Here is a 16,254-nt window from a genome sequence, read left to right as displayed (position 1 = left end):
CTAAATCTGTAAGCGGATAGAAGAAAATGAGATAGCTTAGGGAGAAGATCACCAAGCCTACATCAACGTTGTCCCAGATGAAGTTACTGAATTTAAATAGAGACGTATTGAAGAATACAGTCAAGTGTATTTCTTGGTTTAAGACTTTAGAAGAGCAATTCACACAGTTTATTAGAGAGTCTGATAGGTAAGGTAATCTGCAGGTAGACAAGAAATGAGAATAAAATACAACTGAGTAGAACTGTATTTCTGGAAAATGTCAAGATCCAGGTAAATAAGTCTTCCAGTCCATCTCCTTACACTCTGTAGTCCCTGAAACAATGTACAGGAGATTCCTAGATGCCTGGTAGCTTCTTCCTTTGTGCTGCTGGCAGTATATAGGCAGAAAGCCTCTACTGCTGTTTTCCTGGGGTGATGTGTAAAATACTCATGCCTCCAGAGAATAAAGCCGGTTTTGTCATCATGGGAGCAGCTTATCTCCATAGCTGGTGAAACAAACCTACGTTATTCCTCCTTGATGTTATCTTATCAGGAGCAATTTACAGACCTTTTGTGCAAAGAAGGAAGAAAGATAGTAAATTCAGCCATAGCTCACTTCGTCTGCAGAAAGAGGAAAAGCTGAATGTTATTAATATTAATGGCATCAGTAGTAATGTTGGGTTAAACAGTAATAAAACAGATTAAGGTATTTCGAAAGAAGAAAGATCCAAGAGTTGCAGGCTATTCAATATTTTTAAATGGTGCTACTTTTTCACTATAACTTTAGTGCCCTTTTCTTGTAGAGAAGTAGACTTTATTTGTTCCTCTGTCTAGGCATTGCTATACATTATTAAGTAACATGGTCTCATCTTATTTTTTTGAGATCTTGCCTCATTCAGTGCACAGACCAATTTGCGTTCAGTGGATGAGCAGCTACTAAGTTTTCATCTTTTTCAAGTTTTCACTGCGTGACCAAATGCCCTTAAGATAGATCTATTAATTTCCTCATGACTCTCCTCCTCATTTCAGTGTTTGAATGCTTACTAAGTATGCTATCATGCTGAGACTGTGAGAAGAGGAGGTGATATTTCTCAGTTCTACAGAACTAGGACACACAGAAGTGAAAATCAGAAATGCTCACTAATTTTGTGCTCAGGTTGAGCTCCTTTGGATGCTTTTTGAGAGTACTTACTAAAAGGTACAGTCCTTTTGTACACTCCTTCTGACTTCACTTTCAGTTGTGAATGATCCGTCTTTGTCAAATTCAGAATCCAAGTTCTCATATTCATCTCTCAGAAAATATGGGACATAAGCTTAATGAGTTCCTGAGAAAACCACCAAAGTGTAGGCACTTGCCTATTACCTTGTCAGGTCCCTCTGTTAGAAGAAGGTTGAAGAAAGCTGTTTTCTAATGTCATATTCACATGTCTTAATGATGAGGCTTTTCCCCACCCCTTCATTCTGCTTTATTTACTGCAGTCCTTCACCTTCAACAAAGGGTTGAAGACATGTGGGAAGGATTTATCTAGCACTATCTTTTTTCTCTACTGAATTGAGAAAGGTCCTGTTATTTCTTGAATAATAGGTGTGATTGTGTTTAAAAAAAAGATTAGATTGTACTATGCAGCGTGCTTGTAAGGGAAGACTTTAATATTAAGCTTACTAGCCCCTGTCTTTTAAGCGCTGGATTGCAACCTTATTCTCTTTGTGTATTTTATTTTTATGCCCTATATTGGTGCTTTTTTAAAACTTGAGTCTTGGACTCCGTTCCAGCTTTTTTAGAGGACTGTTTTGTTGAGGTCATTGCCCCTTCTGTCTTCTGTTGTTTAGTCCTGTCTTTTCTTTCCTTCTCTCCCCTGGTGGATCCTGCCACTTTCTTTTCTGGCTGGCCAGTATTTTAATGCCCTGATGGCCCATTCAGGCTTGCTGTCCCAGCAGTTGAAGATCCTCATCTGATTTCAGTCATTCCTAACTCACCATTAGACATCCTGTATTTTTTCTCCTTGTCCCATGTCTGGTGTATTTTCCTCTTCCAAGTCTTACACAGTTTAACAGATCATTATATCCCCACTGGAGTCCCAAGTGCCTTTTGGATCTAGTACCTGTTTCTTATCTTACCCCTAGTAGCTTTGGGACAAGGAAACAGATGAATCCTCTGCTGCTCTGTGATTTGTGGTATCTGGTTCTGTCTTCCACGTTCAAGTCAGTCTGCTTTCTTTCCAATGCAGTTTTGGAGCTAGCAGGTGGTATGTCAAAACAAAGAAAAGCAGCAGTCCTCCAGTGTCATATGTTAGGGTTGTCAATGTCCCAAGATTGCAGGATTAATTAGATTAAAGTTCTGCCTTTTTAGTCTGCATCATACTCAACTCAATGCAAATAGGACCTTCAGAGAACTTTGATTCAATGCTGAATTATCTGTGAAATGGGTGACAGTCCCCTAGGCTCTCAAATTAGCCAGGTTTTGGTGAATCTTTTTGCCCTTGGGACAGATTTTTTAAAAAAAGGAAAAATCCAGCCAAATTTTATTTACCTTAGCCAAGAATGGAAGTGCAGAATTTATTTTCTCAACTAAACTGTTCCAAGAACGTATCTTTCATGTGGAGTTCTTTGAGTTCGAATTTTAACATTTTCTGTCTGAATCTATTCTTGGAAACATATGCACTGTTTTTGCTTAGAAGCTCCTCTGGATATTCTAATAATAGTCATTTTGCAGTTACAGAATGCAAAAAAATTTGCACTTGAAATGTAAGGCAAGAAATCCTATTTATGTTGCTTTAATTTCTCGTAACATTCAGCAAATTATTTTGATGTCTTGTATTACAAAACTGGATAAAGTGTCAAGGCAAAACTGCTTAGAGATAATGAGTAGTATGTTCAAAATACTAACTATTCCGTATTTTGCTTGTGTTAGCAAAAACTCGTGCTGCTGACTTACTGGTGAATCCACTGGACCCAAGAAACGCAGATAAAATTAGAGTTAAAATTGCTGACTTGGGGAATGCCTGCTGGGTGGTAAGTATAATTACATCATTATAGCAATTTAGCCTTCACTATTTAGAACAGGCCTTTTTATTGTTCATTTTTTCCATTAATGTGGTTCTTTCTATTTTAGCATAAACACTTCACAGAAGACATCCAGACAAGACAATATAGATCCATAGAGGTTTTAATAGGAGCAGGTTACAGTACACCTGCTGATATCTGGAGTACAGCATGTATGGTAAGAACAATACAATGTGTATTTTACAAGAATAAACCTCCTAAAAACAGTTGTTTATTTAGTGAGGAAATCTGATGAGGATGATTCTGACATTTTGACACAAATACATTATCATAAATTACATTGTATCAGATAGCTACTGATGATTTTCCCCCTTTATATCAATTTCTCAAGCATTCTTAGTCAAAAGGAAGTATTTTGGAGAACATTTCTAATTTTCATTTGATGCATTTTAAACTTGCAGTCAAAAATATGCAAGTTTGGAGGGTAATACATGTATATTTTAAATGTCAAAGTGTAACCGAAATAGTACAACTGCACATTTCTTTCCCATCTTAGAATTTATGCAACTGTTTGCTGTGTTTCCATTCCTTTTTCCTGCATAAAGGAGCAAAACAGTGAAATACTTCAAATTCTTGCCAAGTGCAGTGAAAACATTCATCAGATTAGGCTTGCAAATCACAGCTTTAGATTCTAAAGTTTGAAGAGAAGGAATTTGGTTTATTAGTAAAATATGTGGTAACATTCTGTACAATTAGTTTTAGTTTAACATAGTAAAACGGAAAGTAGATATTCTTAGAAACCTTTAAAGAATAGAAAAAGTAAAAACTTAATCATTCAACTTCCTGAAACACTTACTCTGTTTGTAGTATCTCTTTGACGACAAATAAGCTACATGCATCTTCTCATTAAGGATAGTTTTGGAAATACATTTAGAAATATCTTTGTCTATTTTAAAAGTGAAAACTTACTCAAATCTTTATATTTTACAAATACATGTCTGAAAAGAGTAAGTGTGTGAGGAGGAGGAGAAGACTCAAATACTAGACACAGTTTGCAGGCGTGGGTGATGAGAAGAATTGCAGAGCTCAGAGAGAGAGGAGGAGGATTGAAAGGAACATAAAATCCTACAGATATTATAAGCTCAGCAAGCCATGTGTTGGAAGTAACTACCCATAAGTAAAATTGCAAGTATGTTTTCTCTGGAGCTCAATACTAGCTTTTGCTTTAGTACATGGAAAAGAACATCCGTTTCCAAACTTACTCTTCCATTTGGGGCAAAATACAGAATTTTTCCATTACATTGAAAACAAAGCATAGAAAATATTCCACAGTTTTGATCCTTAATTCTTTGAATTACTCTTCTCTTAACTAACTGCAAAATTACTATAGAGACTTTTCATTCTTTTTACCTGATATTTTGTAAACTTCAGTTGAACTTGATACATTTTTATGGTATTGAATACCCTATATTCGTCTTCCTTTAAGGTTGTACCTACTGCCTGTTAATTTTATATACAGTCTTGTAGCTAAAGTCACATAAAAAAGGCTGAAGTCTATCTAGAATTGTGTTTAAAGAAGGTGGGGTACTTAATAGCATTATCACACCTAGGGATATAATATTCTTACAGTACTTGAGGTCTTCCAGCCCCCCTTATACTTTAATTCTTTTCCATGTTATATAAGCATTACTGCTTTCTACACGTGAGTCCTTTCTCAAATGCAAGGAAAAAAAAAGCCTAAAAAATCTCTGCCACTAGGGGTATCTTAATTCAGATTCACAATTATCTATGAAATTTCAGTATTTTAATGAGAAAATTACGCTTCTGCTTTTTTGTTATGTAAGCTTTAAAGATAGTAAAGCATTTGAGGCAGAAACACTGGAATTCTGTCTTCTGCCACAGACTTTAGTTTTTTGCCCTTAAAAAATGCTGTAGCGATTTTATAATCTTACAGGATTGACATAAAATTGTTGAATTCAGTTGTCATTGTTGTATAGTCATGTGAAAAATTGAGATCAGTCTCTCAAGCTTACCCCAAAAATTCATCGTTTCAAACCCCCCCAGGATCTGCTTTCATTCCGCTATGGTTGAGAAAGTGGGTCAGAGCACTGTGAGTGCTGATCCTGTATCAGATGGAAAACAGCTCTGAGGTAGGGATTGACTTGAAGACCTTAACAGCTCTTTCTGCAGGGGACTTGTAAAAGAGTAATTAATGGCCAGGGAAACATTCCTGATGTGGAACTGCAAACTCCTAAAATTAACGTATTTAGGCTGTCTTTGGAAATTAGGATTTGATTCTCCCCAATCCCTAAAGGAGCCAAGAACTGTGAAGTAATGAAGTGTTTTAATGCCATTGTAGTCTCACTTGCTTTTTCAAGTTCGTATTCCTTGTTGTACCTAGATGTGGTTCAGAAAATGCCCTTCTTGGTTACCTTGCTCTTGTTTCATATTTAATTCTCATTATTCCATAATGTTTACTGTTACGTGTGCTTTCAAAAGGATTGTCTGCTGGAGCAGGAGCTGGAGGTGCTGTTTATTTTCAGCCAAAATACATCTCAGATACCCCATTAGCCATGTTGTCTAAGTCTCTCGAAGGAGAGCAAGGAGACTTCTTTGTCGTGTTGCTTGGCTTGTACAACAAGTCCAAAGTCATTAAGGACATTTTTGGAAACAGTACTATGCGAAATGAGTGGTCCAGCAGTATTGCCATGACTCTTTTCTTGGTGGGTTTCCATCCTTCCATGTCCTATCAATGTGACAGTACCAAGCACACATGAAGTGGTATCCTACCAGCTGACTCTGTATTGATTGCATATGGTATTTTTCCTTTCCTGCTTTTTAAAAATAAAATAAAATGAAAAGGTTGTCAGTTAAGGGGTAGCTATATGTTATTAAGTGACCTAAGTTTGAGGTTGTGTTCAGATTAGGTAAGTAATTGCTCATCCACCTGTCAGAAATACTACATTTGTGAACGGGTAGGAAAGGTGCCATGCGGCTTTGCAGTGGGAGCCGCGTTACATAACTACAGGTCCTGTCCTTCTTACTGATCATGATTTTTACTTTGGATGAGCTTGCTTGTCTCAATTTATCTACTGAATGATAATGCACATATTGCAAAAGTGTGTGCCTAATACGAATGATGTGAATTAACGTGAATGCAAGGTACAGTAAGGTAGCATCAGAGCAAAGGTGAGGCATTAAGCTTTTAAAACACTTGCTCAGAACTGAATCACAGAGCTAGTTTTCTGAACCGGCACTGAAAGAGAGTTCAAAATATTTTGACCTCATTTGGATGGAATTGTGTGCAAATACATCTTGTAGATTTGTGTGTACCTGTGACCTTCGATTTGGAGATTTCTGACCAGTATTCTCACAGAGACTGATCCAGGTGTGCTCTTCACTCCTCCATCTGTGTAGTTCTTGCTGACAGAAGACCTGCTGCTTCAAAGTCATGGTCAGGTTCTCCGTCTCAATGGGCGTTTTTTAAGTTTCACAACGTGGCTGCCAAACTTTCCTGAATGGGCTTGCTCACAAGCAGTTCAGAACACTCTGCTTAGTAGTAAACAGCACACATGAAGACTGCTTAGCTTGCAAAATAGAAAAGATTCTCCATCTGTTATATATCCACTACTGTGTCAAATATTCTAGATAACATCTCCATTTAAAAAAAACTACAATAAAAACAGGCCGTTCTTTGAATTAGTTTAGGGTCCATAGAATTTCCATGTCCGAGGTTGACCTCCAGATGCGTACATAAAATACCTCACTCTTTTCATGTGTCCTGCCTGGTAGATTTTATGAAGGACTACTTGGAATGCATGGGACCAGGATTTACCCCAGGTCTTAACTTGGTCTTGTGCTTTAGGATCTCCATTTGAGCCTAAGGTTTTTCACTGCCTTTTACGTGCTAATGAAATAATCTTGCTCACTGGGAATAGCATTGAGTATGAGAGTAGCAGAGCTACGGGTTATAGGTATTATTATTGGCTTGTATTTATGGCATAAAGTGTTAAGTCAAGCACAGAGAGGTTGTGTTGTATCACAGCAGCAGCAGACTGTCTCTTTTCATCATACCATTCACTCATCAATTTTACTTAGTCTTTAGTAGTGAGGATGGATATGATATTTTTAAACAAAAGCCTCTGATAAGAGTGCTCTGAGTGTGCAAAGCATCTGTGTTCATGTGTGCACAGCAACTTTCAGAATACCCCCTTTATGAATCTGGCTTTTAGGACTTGGTATGTTGTGTCTACATGGAGTGCTCTCCTCACCTGGGCTCTGCTAATATGGATTGGCTTCATCTAGCCATCAACTCCATGGTTTTGATGCATCTTCCAGGAAAGAATAGTCCTGTTTTATTTGTATTGTGTTTAGTATGGGAGTAGCCAGAGATTCTGATCAGGATTACTTGTGCTGGAAGTGTACATAAACAGAGCCATGTAAGGACTCTACCCAAATAGCATATAATATAAGAGAAACAGTGCAAAAGAGGGAGAAATAACTCAGTGCTAATAACCTTATAGTTCTGTTTCTTTTGGTGTTATGTCAGTGAATAAGTAGCATTGTAAGCCAGCAGCCTGTGAGCTGAATCTTCTAATTTTAGATGATTCGGCATGGCCCAGTTCTTGCACGCCAAACCTCTTTGAATCAGATTTAAAGGATGAGAGGGAGTATCCTCAGGCCAGTACCAGTCCTCTGCTCAGGTGATCTGAGTCTCAGAGTTTTTAAGAAGAAGGACGGAGGAAAAAAGACGATGATGCATATCTTCAGAGGCTTATAATCAGTGCACAATGTGCTGTGAAGCTAATGAAAGAAGTTAGACACCAGTGTGCTTTTTCCAGACTGACAGAGTTGTTTGCTTGTTCTGTGCTCAGCAAAGAATGCAACAAAGTGTAACTTAAATTTTTTTTCCCAGACTTTGGTGACCTAGGCCTGAGTGATAGTTTGCTGGACATTTACAAGTTTTGCTAAGGAAATTGCACAGTGCCCTTTCTTTTTCTTTTAACAATGTGGCCTGTTTAAGTGGGATACTCAGCTGCTCTCATGGAAAGCTAGACACTGGGAATCTCTCTCCACATTTATTAAACTCTAGAAAATTCTATGTTCCTTTGCTGTACTAAACCCTATTTTAATGATGCCAACAGGGAGGTGCATCTCTCATTTTCACCCAAAAAAAGGAAGAGATTTGGAGACAGCATTTGACAGGATTGAAACCACCCTTGACCATTTAATTTTATCAGGCTGAATTTCTACATTTGCAATATTGAGAGAGTCGCTTTCTGTGGAGTAGAAACTCAACAGGCACTGCATGATTTAGCATTTCCTAAATCTCAAAAAACATGGAACGCAGTACTCTGCTGCTGCTGCCAAGAAATCCTGGCAAGATAAGGGAGTTAGTACTGGCAGAGGGCATCCCTTTGTATTGCTCTTGGAAATGACCGCAAGCACCATTATTCCACTGCTTTTCCTTGTTTATGCTCTTTGGATTGGAGACAGGAAAAGCACCTGAAATGATGAGACTCATCATCTGACTTTTGTTGTTCATTATGTACAGTCTTGTTGGAGCTGCAGGGAAGGGATGACTATGTCACAAGTTAGGACATTAACAAGACTAAGTGTTTTTAACACTTATCTGAGGTGGCTTTTGTGGCGAGTTGTGATTCCTGAGATATCTTCTTTTTATAATAAGAACTAGTAAATAGATCATAGCTAGCTGTAGATCAGCATGAAGTCAGAGAAGGAGAAAATTGTACTTTGTGTTTTGTCTACCCAAAGAGAATACAAATGATGAAAGAAGATACTACCAGGGCGAGAGGGAAGGGGGGCAGGCAAACAGCTTTCAAAATGAGGGAGGTGCTATTAAAAGGCGACCAAGCTTACAGGGGTGGTTTTTATTTGGTTTTTATTATGAGCATTTCTATTCATGTGAGAGAACTCAGAGTGACAGCATGAAGAATGAGCAGAATATAGTAACTTACTATGTTAAAATTAAACCTACATGTAAGTGCTTGTCGTTTAGCCCCCAATTTACTTCTTTGCATAGTGTCCTCTAATGTGGAGTGGAGAGGTAACTGTCCTTAACTACTCTTCCTGTGTTGTAAGCAGGGAAAAAATGATCATGTTTCCATGGGATCACGAGTATCATCATGCTAGTATGTGCAAGTGGCACATACTGAAGGTGTGATGAGAAGCCTTAGTCTGCACAGAAGCAGTATTTTGAGGAAAAATGGAAAATCTGAAATCTGGTTGAGAGAAGAGAAAATCTTCAAGTCACTATGCACATATTTTTCAGTAGGCAGATACAGTACAAAATGCTGTTATTAATCACTGTACACCCTTTTTGAAGGTGGTGGGTGGACAACCTGAAACATTCAAAAGAAAATTATTTTCCAAAGAAACTGCCTTTCCAAAGCAACCACTCAGCATGTGCGTGATTCCGAGATTGGAGTACAGCAAATGATAGAAACCTGTTTCCTTTTCAAGCATCCCATGCATGTTTGTGTTTTGTGTATCTGGCCTTTCTTACCAAGCACTAGCCATGCAAAATGCCTTTTATATTCTTCCATTTCCTGGCTCTTCGGAGGGAGGTGTCCATGGGAGAACAAACTGTCAGCTGGTGTGCGTATCTCAAAAATCTTTTTGCTCTTCTTTCCGTGCTCCCACTTACCTGTGGAACAGCGTTATTAAAACTAAGCCTGTTTTTAAAGCAGTTACAGTTTTCTCATTCACAGCTCTTCATTTCAGCTGGGGCAAAGAAACTCTGGCCAAGAGCCCGATCTCATCTCTCAAAACAATAATTGTGGCCTATAGCTGCTTGTCCTTTTTCAGCTGGGCTTCATAAGAGGAATTCAGGGAGGCTTATGCAGTCCAAGTGAATTGTTCTTCCAGTCCTCTCCCAGACAGCTTTCCCTAGGCATGCATCCATTTTCAATCACCAGATTGAGTACACAGCTGTCACACAGTGAAAATGTAGCTATTTCCAATTGTGTAATTAGACATGGATCCATAATATATGATAGTGGTGCCAACAGTTTAGTATTGTGTTTAGTATTGTTCATATACAATCGCATGGCAGGAAAGGAATCATAGCCTCTGCAGAGTCTACAAAAGTAGCAGTGTGACCATTTATATGAAAGGTTCTCCATCTGCAAATGGAGAAAAACAATCTAGACTGTTTTTCTGCAATAACCTTAGGAAAGTGAGAAGTAGCGATTGCCAGTACAGTCGGTAAGGATGGATGATTGGCTTGGGCTTTTGTGCCATATGTTGAGTGTGCTGTATCTCATTTGTTATCTCCGTATGATAATTGAAATGCTGATTTCTGTTGAGGTAAATGTCAACATTAAGTAAAAAAGATCATGGTCATTCAAAGTCAGAGTTTCTGTCAAGAAACTAGTTTTTATAAATTAATACTTTCAAAGAGAAAGTAGGTAAGTAAATATGATTAATCTGTATTTGTAGCATCATAGAAGTAATAGCCAAATTTAGGTTGAAAGAGATCTCTAGTAGTCTACCTCCTGCTTGAACCAGGGTTAACGTCAAGGTTAGATGAGGTTACTCAGAGCCTCATCCAGTTGAGGTGTATGTGTCCGTCAGGATGGCATTTCCACAGCCTTTCTGAGTAGTCTGTCCCGTGCTCAGCCAGTCTCGCTGAAGATTTTTTTCCTCATCTGGTTGGAATTTCCCATCTTGCTGCTCATGTCTGTTCTTGGTTGTCCTTTCATTGAGAAGAGTGTATCTTGGTGTTCTCTGTTACTGCTTTTCAGGCAGTGGAGCATAGCAATTAAATCCCCCCATCTCCTTCCCTTCTCCAACTTGAACAAACAACAGCCCCACCAGCCTCTCCTCCTGCATCCTCTGCTCAGCCCCAGAGGTCCTCCCTGGTCTTTCTCCAGTTTGGCAGGATCTCTCTCATACTGGTGGCCACGAACTGGTCACAGGTCTGCAGATGCAGACACGAGTGCTGAGGAGAGGGGAAGTCACTTCCCACCAAGGGCTGGCAACACGCTTGTTCTGTACAGCCCAGTCCGCGGTTAGGGTGCATTACCATGAGAGTGCACTGCTGACCTGTGTTCAATTTGCTGTCCATCAGGGTCTCCACCTCCTGATTTTATCACAGAGTGTCAGCAACTTATGAATTGGAGACTGGGTGGTTTTACGTACTTAGCAGTTGGGTACAAAGCGTCGATAAGTACTGAAAAGTGCTCAGGAAGTCCAAAGCAGCAGTGCATCGTCAAAACTGTAGTTCTGAGTACCAGCAGCAGAGAGCTTTTCTTTTGGTGGCACTGACTCAGTAATGGGACTGCACGTGCTTTCTCGTCCACACCTTTGGACATGAGCTTGAAGAGCAGAACAACTCTGATACAACCCAGAGGTGTCGTCGTCCTTTTTATGGCTATTTACCTGCTTATTACTGCATTTTTAATGCTGATTCTTTTACTTTATGGTAAAAACCTAGGTCAAGGATTTATTCTTTTTTAAATGAGGCCCAATTAATTTTATTTATCTTGTGCTACGTAGCCAGTCCATCCTACAGGTATCTAGGAACATATTACCAGGTTGCTACAGATAAACCTGTGAGAGATTGTCCTGCATGAATGCTAAGAAGTATTATTACAGATATTTATCGCAGTACCCAAAAGGCAAGGCTGTCTCTGGGCTGTCCCTCTGTGCGTCTGAGACAGAAGTTTCTTCGTTCTCAATGCAGAGTCCTTTAAGGAGAGTCAGGAAATCGGACATCTGAGACGCTGCGGCTTCATCCCATGCTGGGCATGGAGTCAAAGCTACACAAAAAGGCAAAAAGAAGCAGCAGCATCATTTTGAAAAGCTTTAGTTTCTCTTTGGCAAACGGGTAGTATAAATATCCCAAATCTATGAGAGCTTGCAGCTCTTCCTATATACAAACAGATCTAAAATTCAGTGTATCGCAGTGGTGTGCTTACTTCTTGTGCTTCTCTATGAACAGTTTTTACAGTTTTTCCAATTTAATCTTTTTAGTCCCACGCAGACATATCGAGCTATTAATACTTCATTTTTTGGGACAGAAGCTGTATTCTTTTGGAGTCTACCTTTGCGGCTAAATTCAACTACATTTCTGTTGCTCTCTGGGAATATGTGTTAAATAGCAACGAATTTTTTAACGTCCTCAGAAATCGGCCCCATCAGCATGTGTTCTTCTAGGAAAGCTGGTCTGGCTCTTCCAGTGAACATATTCCCATGATATACAGAGGGGACACTTGGGGCTTCTCAGTCTCATTTCTAAGAATAACAATATTCTCCATGTTGTGTTTAGAGATCCCTACCAGTGATCTCTTCTGGCTACTCTAAAAATTTCTTCAGTTTAAATACCTGGTAATTTATGAAGTCCTTCAGTGTTTTTTTTAAGCTGTAAAATGAAAACTCTCAATCTTGAGCTGAGAGTAGAATAAGTAGATAGATAAGAAGAATATCACTATTATTGATAGTAACTTTAGAAATTAAAGGCCTGTTCGTAGGACCAACAGAAATGTCAACAAGGGGCATTCTTGCTTTCTTGGCTGCTGTGTATGATTGCAATGAATTATTTTGGCTATAGCCCACTTGGATGACACTGCAGTTCACAGCTTGAAAAAGCCAAGTGCCCATAAATAGGCTAAATTTATAGGGGATTTAACAACTCCAGATTATGAATTGGAACAGAAAAGCGTGTATTTTCAGGAGACAAATATTTTCTAGTAAATGTTCTGATGAAGTGAAATCCCCTCCTAGAGCTGTGCCAGGGAGTTCTGCCTGATTTTTGGCATGATTCTCTGGATCAGATGCTTTCCATGGTCTTGGAGATGGAAAATAGTTTGATGTTTAAACCACCTGGAAAGAATTAGATTCCTGTGACTGCTTGGGTAATTGGTGATCCAGAGCGGAAACAGAACACTTTAACAAATTAGGCTAGATGAATCCATGTTTGTACACAAGTGTGGGCTCTATAGTTATTTCAGCGCTTTTGCAGCTTTTAATGTGCATTACACCCATAAAGAGAAAGTCAGTTTTGTCCTGACCTAACATAGGGTTAGCATCCCATCGAAGCATTGCGATGGCCTGAAGGGATGAGCCATCACGGTGTCTGCTCTGGATTCCTTTGTCAATGTCAGTCTCGGTATTTTACATGATTGCAGTATTTACTTTGATGACTTCTGATTCAACAAAAATACCTTTTTAAAAACTGTCCTAGGTTTAGAGTCATCAAGGAAGCTTACCCTGTTTGCTAATTTCAAGTGATTAATTATAGTTATAAATGGATTTTATTTCTGATTCAGACTTTATTATTTCAGTCCCAACATGCAATCCCTGACAGATACTTAGCCTTCAGATACAAGTGTAGCTCTTTATTATATATTTAGAAATACCTCTCTCTCAGCTTCATTAACTTACACGTATTTAACATGATCAACAGACAACACATTAGTATGTTAAAACGTGTTTAATGTCAGCTTACACTGATGCCCCCTTCACACCCCTGGCCAGCCGATCTCTTCAGAATCGCTTCCTCCGCAGCCAGATGCTGTTTGCTGCCTCCCGCCACTGGGGACTGGTGCTGAACTTTGCAACACGACTGAAATGCTCCCTGGTTAGCCGGTGGAGCACCCCAGGGGTTGCTGGCTGGGAGCAGTTCCATGCTCCTTGTCCATCTCCTTTGTTTCATCCTGGTTGAGTGGGCAGAAACGCCTGGGGTTTAGGCGTGCTGTCCTTGCCAAACCTCCAGCCTCTCGTACTGGTGGGGTGTGCTCGGGGCTCAACGTGGGGCTCTCTCCAGAGCCTGGGTTCATGCTGTCATTGCACTGCATGAATGATGGTCCCCAGGTAAGTGGCCTCTCCTCAGTCTCAGATCCAGTTGTAGGCCTTGAGCTTTGGATGTTAATTCCCGCTTGGTTCTGAGATAGTTGTGATGTTTTGCTGACATCTTAAAATTAAAAGCATTATTTCTGAAATACCCATAAATATGTCTGTTATGTTATAGGCTTTTGAGCTAGCGACTGGAGATTATTTGTTTGAACCACACTCTGGTGAAGACTATTCCAGGGATGAAGGTATGTCTCTTTTGGGATACTCTGTGAGTTTCTATATATTTTCACACTCCTCTTCTTAAATTTCCAGTGAGCTTACGGTGGGGTTAAGTTTTGTATTTGAGTGAACTGTTCATACGCATTGTTTTCAGAATATAAATACGATTTTTCTCTTTTTAGTTTTAAGTTCCATCACTAGCAATGGGTGGGCAAAAACTCCCTTCTGCAGATACTCATCTACTTAACAACTGCCTGAAGGAATTAAACTGCCCTTCTTGTAAGATTGCATATGTGTGGAAACCTGATTGAGAATAACAACATTTTAGTTTAGAAAAGAAACGACAAATTTGAACTTTATAGTATTTTCTCTTTATAAGAGTGACACTGGAATAATGTTTACATTGTGTATTTTTATTTGAATTAGGCAATTACTAATTTTTTTTAAAATCAGAATTAACTCCTGCTTCCATCTGTATACCTGTCCATTTTCATGCTTGTTTGCTTGTAAATGCTCTTTGCAGTGGTAATGTGGGCATCATTCATTGTTCCTAAATGCTACTAATGATGCCAGAGCTCTGCTGATCCTGGAAGCCTCTGCATGGATTTGCTGCAAACATTGTTGATTTGAAACTATTTCTGATTTTTTACTAATTCCAGTTTCTTTCCTCTTCTTTTTTATCCCATCCTTTCCCTGCCCCTTCCACTCCCGTATCCTTTTTTTCTCTCCCTCATAGACCACATAGCACACATCATAGAGCTGCTAGGCAATATCCCAAGGCACTTTGCTCTATCTGGAAAATATTCTCGGGAATTCTTCAATCGCAGAGGTAGTACCTCTTCTTTTTGAAAGGTGCCGTGATGCAGACAGAAGTGGAATTGCTGTTGCTGGTTGTAGCATGTCCTGCTGAGGAGCATTTCCTGAAATCACACAACAAAAATTTCTTTTTGAAAAACAAAATACACAGGAATCTGTGACAAAATAATTTTTTTTTTTTTAGCTAAACATTCTGAAAAATAACTATTGGTACATTTTAAATTACATAGCAAAACTTGTTTGTAGCAGCTTATATGCAAATGTTGTTTTGCGAAGAAAGTTTTGCTGAAAGCATCTTTCCAAATTAGCCACTGAGCAGTGTGCACGTGTCTTTTTTACCAGGATCAATCTATTTCTGTCTGTACAGGGCCAGTGTTAGTGTGTGCATGCAATGTACTGATTAAACTGTTGTATGTTTCTGTTTTGCTGGCAATGTTCTCCAATGCAGACCACATAGCATTGATCATTGAACTGCTGGGAAAAATCCCTCGAAAATACGCTATGTTGGGGAAATATTCCAAGGAGTTTTTCACCAAAAAAGGTAACGGTATTTATGCAACACTAATTTAAAGCATAATACTATCCAAAAGGAGAATATGTTCATTTATGGGTACTGAAGAAATATATCCGTTTAAATGGAGAGCTCTTACTAAAGAAGAATTTTGGTGTAAACTTGACTTTCTGAGGAAAGCCGCAATTTGCAGTATTCATTTCAATATTTCATTTAAAATTCATTTTGGGATGTACTCAACAAAGTGTGGATGTTAACAATTGTATGTGTGAATCTGTTGTCCAGTGTTCATGTAAATGTAAGGAATCAAGTGATGCATAGCTTGTAACGTGATGGAAAATCATCTTGTCAACTACTTTTTATCATATATAGTGGTCTAGCAGATGCTCCTGGTAAGGAATAACCGAGGTGGGAAGGAATACATGGGTGATACACAGCTGCCTGCAGTCAGTCCTCACACTCTTGTGACCTCCCTGAAAAGAGAGCATGCAGAAAAGGTGGCTCTGTCACAGGGCGATGGAGAAAGCTGCTCTGCTGTGCACGATGCTGTCTCTCTTCAAGCGCTCCGATTTACCGTAATGCCTGAGTGCCACAGCCATAGGCGATGACTTAGCTGTGTTTGGCATTGTACAGAAGTGCAACCTCTCTAAAGTTAAAACCCTTGTCAATTGCTACAAGAAAGTAATTAATCTGAGCAAACGCACTGGGCCTTACAGTTCTTTTATCTTTTTGTACTTTGTCTTTGCTCAGGCTGCTCTTTAAGACAGGTTTGTGACACGTGAGGGAATGTGGTGATGCTTCAAGTGTCTTTTGTCCTGTTCCCTCTGTGTATGAGACGATACTATGTTGTATTGAGGGACAGGCTATGTCAGGAGCATCCCATTGCATGGTGGGAGAACATCTGGGGC

General features: G+C 39.2%; 1 protein-coding gene across 1 annotated transcript in view; it reads left to right on the top strand.

Annotated features, from left to right (window-relative positions):
• The window catches only part of SRPK2 (SRSF protein kinase 2), a gene marked incomplete at its 5' end in the record, with an annotated part of 47,805 nt that overhangs the window by 24,943 nt on the left and 6,608 nt on the right, over positions 1–16,254 (top strand). Inside the window, 4 exons of the mRNA XM_009582715.1 lie at positions 2,891–2,991; positions 3,092–3,199; positions 13,976–14,045; positions 15,284–15,376. Of these exons, the coding sequence (XP_009581010.1) occupies positions 2,891–2,991; positions 3,092–3,199; positions 13,976–14,045; positions 15,284–15,376 (372 nt within the window). The remainder of the gene's footprint in view (positions 1–2,890; positions 2,992–3,091; positions 3,200–13,975; positions 14,046–15,283; positions 15,377–16,254) is intronic.

This window comes from Fulmarus glacialis, unplaced genomic scaffold (genome assembly GCF_000690835.1).
Source record: "Fulmarus glacialis isolate BGI_N327 unplaced genomic scaffold, ASM69083v1 scaffold9260, whole genome shotgun sequence".
Classification (NCBI taxonomy): domain Eukaryota; kingdom Metazoa; phylum Chordata; class Aves; order Procellariiformes; family Procellariidae; genus Fulmarus; species Fulmarus glacialis.
This window is presented reverse-complemented; position numbering and strand designations above follow the sequence as displayed.